The 1,335-nt window shown below is 41.0% G+C and overlaps 1 protein-coding gene across 1 annotated transcript in view; it reads left to right on the forward strand.

The window, feature by feature from the left end:
* Positions 1 to 1,335, forward strand: part of slc16a2 (solute carrier family 16 member 2) — a 44,635-nt gene continuing 43,300 nt past the window's right edge. Inside the window, exon 1 of the mRNA XM_056237018.1 lies at positions 1 to 448. Within this exon, the coding sequence (XP_056092993.1) occupies positions 88 to 448 (361 nt within the window). The 5' untranslated portion in view covers positions 1 to 87. The remainder of the gene's footprint in view (positions 449 to 1,335) is intronic.

Raw genomic sequence — 1,335 nt, forward strand, 5'->3', positions numbered from 1 at the left:
CTGAGTGGATTTATTTCTGTTCTTTTTTTATTCACCCGTTCTGAAGCTTATGATAAAAGAGTTATCCAGGAAACATTTTCGTATAGGATGCACCCAGAAAACAATGAAACCCCCGCGGGAGCAGCCAGTGGGACACCCGGTTCGGAGGAACCTCAGGCTGGACACACGGAACATCTCTCTCCCCCTGTAATGGAGCTCACAGACCCGCAGGAGGACGAGGAACCGGAGCGTAAGACCGGCACCGACAAGCGTCCAGCGACGCCGCCCGCCACACACCCGGGCCCGGGGTTCGTTCCCCCGGAGGGAGGGTTCGGCTGGGTCGTGGTGTTTGCTGCTACATGGTGCAACGGGTCGATTTTCGGCATACAGAACTCATTCGGTATTCTGCACATGATGCTGTTGCAAGACCATCAGGAAATCACGGACCAGGCGTCTCAGTTTAAAGTGGGTGAGTTGAGTCTTCTGTTTGTTTCTCTAAGTGTTGTAAGTGTGAGGTCGAAGGAGATTCCAGGGTCGAAGGAGATTCCAGGCACACTTGATCCAGAGAGGATTAAGGGATCAAACCTGGTGTGTTTCGAGCCTCAGAGAGTCCGGTGGCAGTCGCCTGAAGCTGAGGGACACGCCCACTCACAACACACACACACATCACAACACACACATCACTGGCACCTGCTTCCATATCAGCAGGGACATTATTCTGGATTTAAAACTCTTTCAAGGATATACTGGTCAACACTTTGGAATAATTGAGATTTTTAATAGTCTCTTCTGCTCACCAATGCTGCATTTATTTGATCAAAAATACTGTAAAAGTTAAATGTTATTATTATAGCTGTTTTCTATGTGAATATTGTAAGCTGTAATATTCCTGTGATCAAAGCTGTATTTTCAGCATCATTACTCCAGTCTTCAGTGTCACATGATCCTTCAGAAATCACTCTAATATGATGATTTGATGCTTATTTATTATCAGGTGCTCAATTCTTAATAGTGGTTCTTATTTTTATCTAATGCTGGTAACAGTTTTTGCTTTTAAAAAATATATATTTTCTGATGCATGAATGATGAATGATGGATTTTTCAGGATTCTTTGATGAATAGAAAGTTCAATGCACAACATTTATTTAAAATCAAAATCTTTTGTAAGATTATAATTGTCTTTACTGTCACTTTTGATCAATTTAATACATCCTTGCCTTTTTGAAAACTAAAACCAAAGAAAAAACTTAAACCAAACTTTTGAAATTCATGGTTTTCACAAAAATATGAAAACACTGATAATAATCAGAAATGTTTTTTGTGCAGCAAATCATCATATTAGAATGATTTCTGAAG

This window comes from Rhinichthys klamathensis, unplaced genomic scaffold (assembly GCF_029890125.1).
Source record: "Rhinichthys klamathensis goyatoka isolate OS25496 unplaced genomic scaffold, OSU_Roscu_1.1 h1tg000475l_1, whole genome shotgun sequence".
NCBI lineage: Eukaryota > Metazoa > Chordata > Actinopteri > Cypriniformes > Leuciscidae > Rhinichthys > Rhinichthys klamathensis.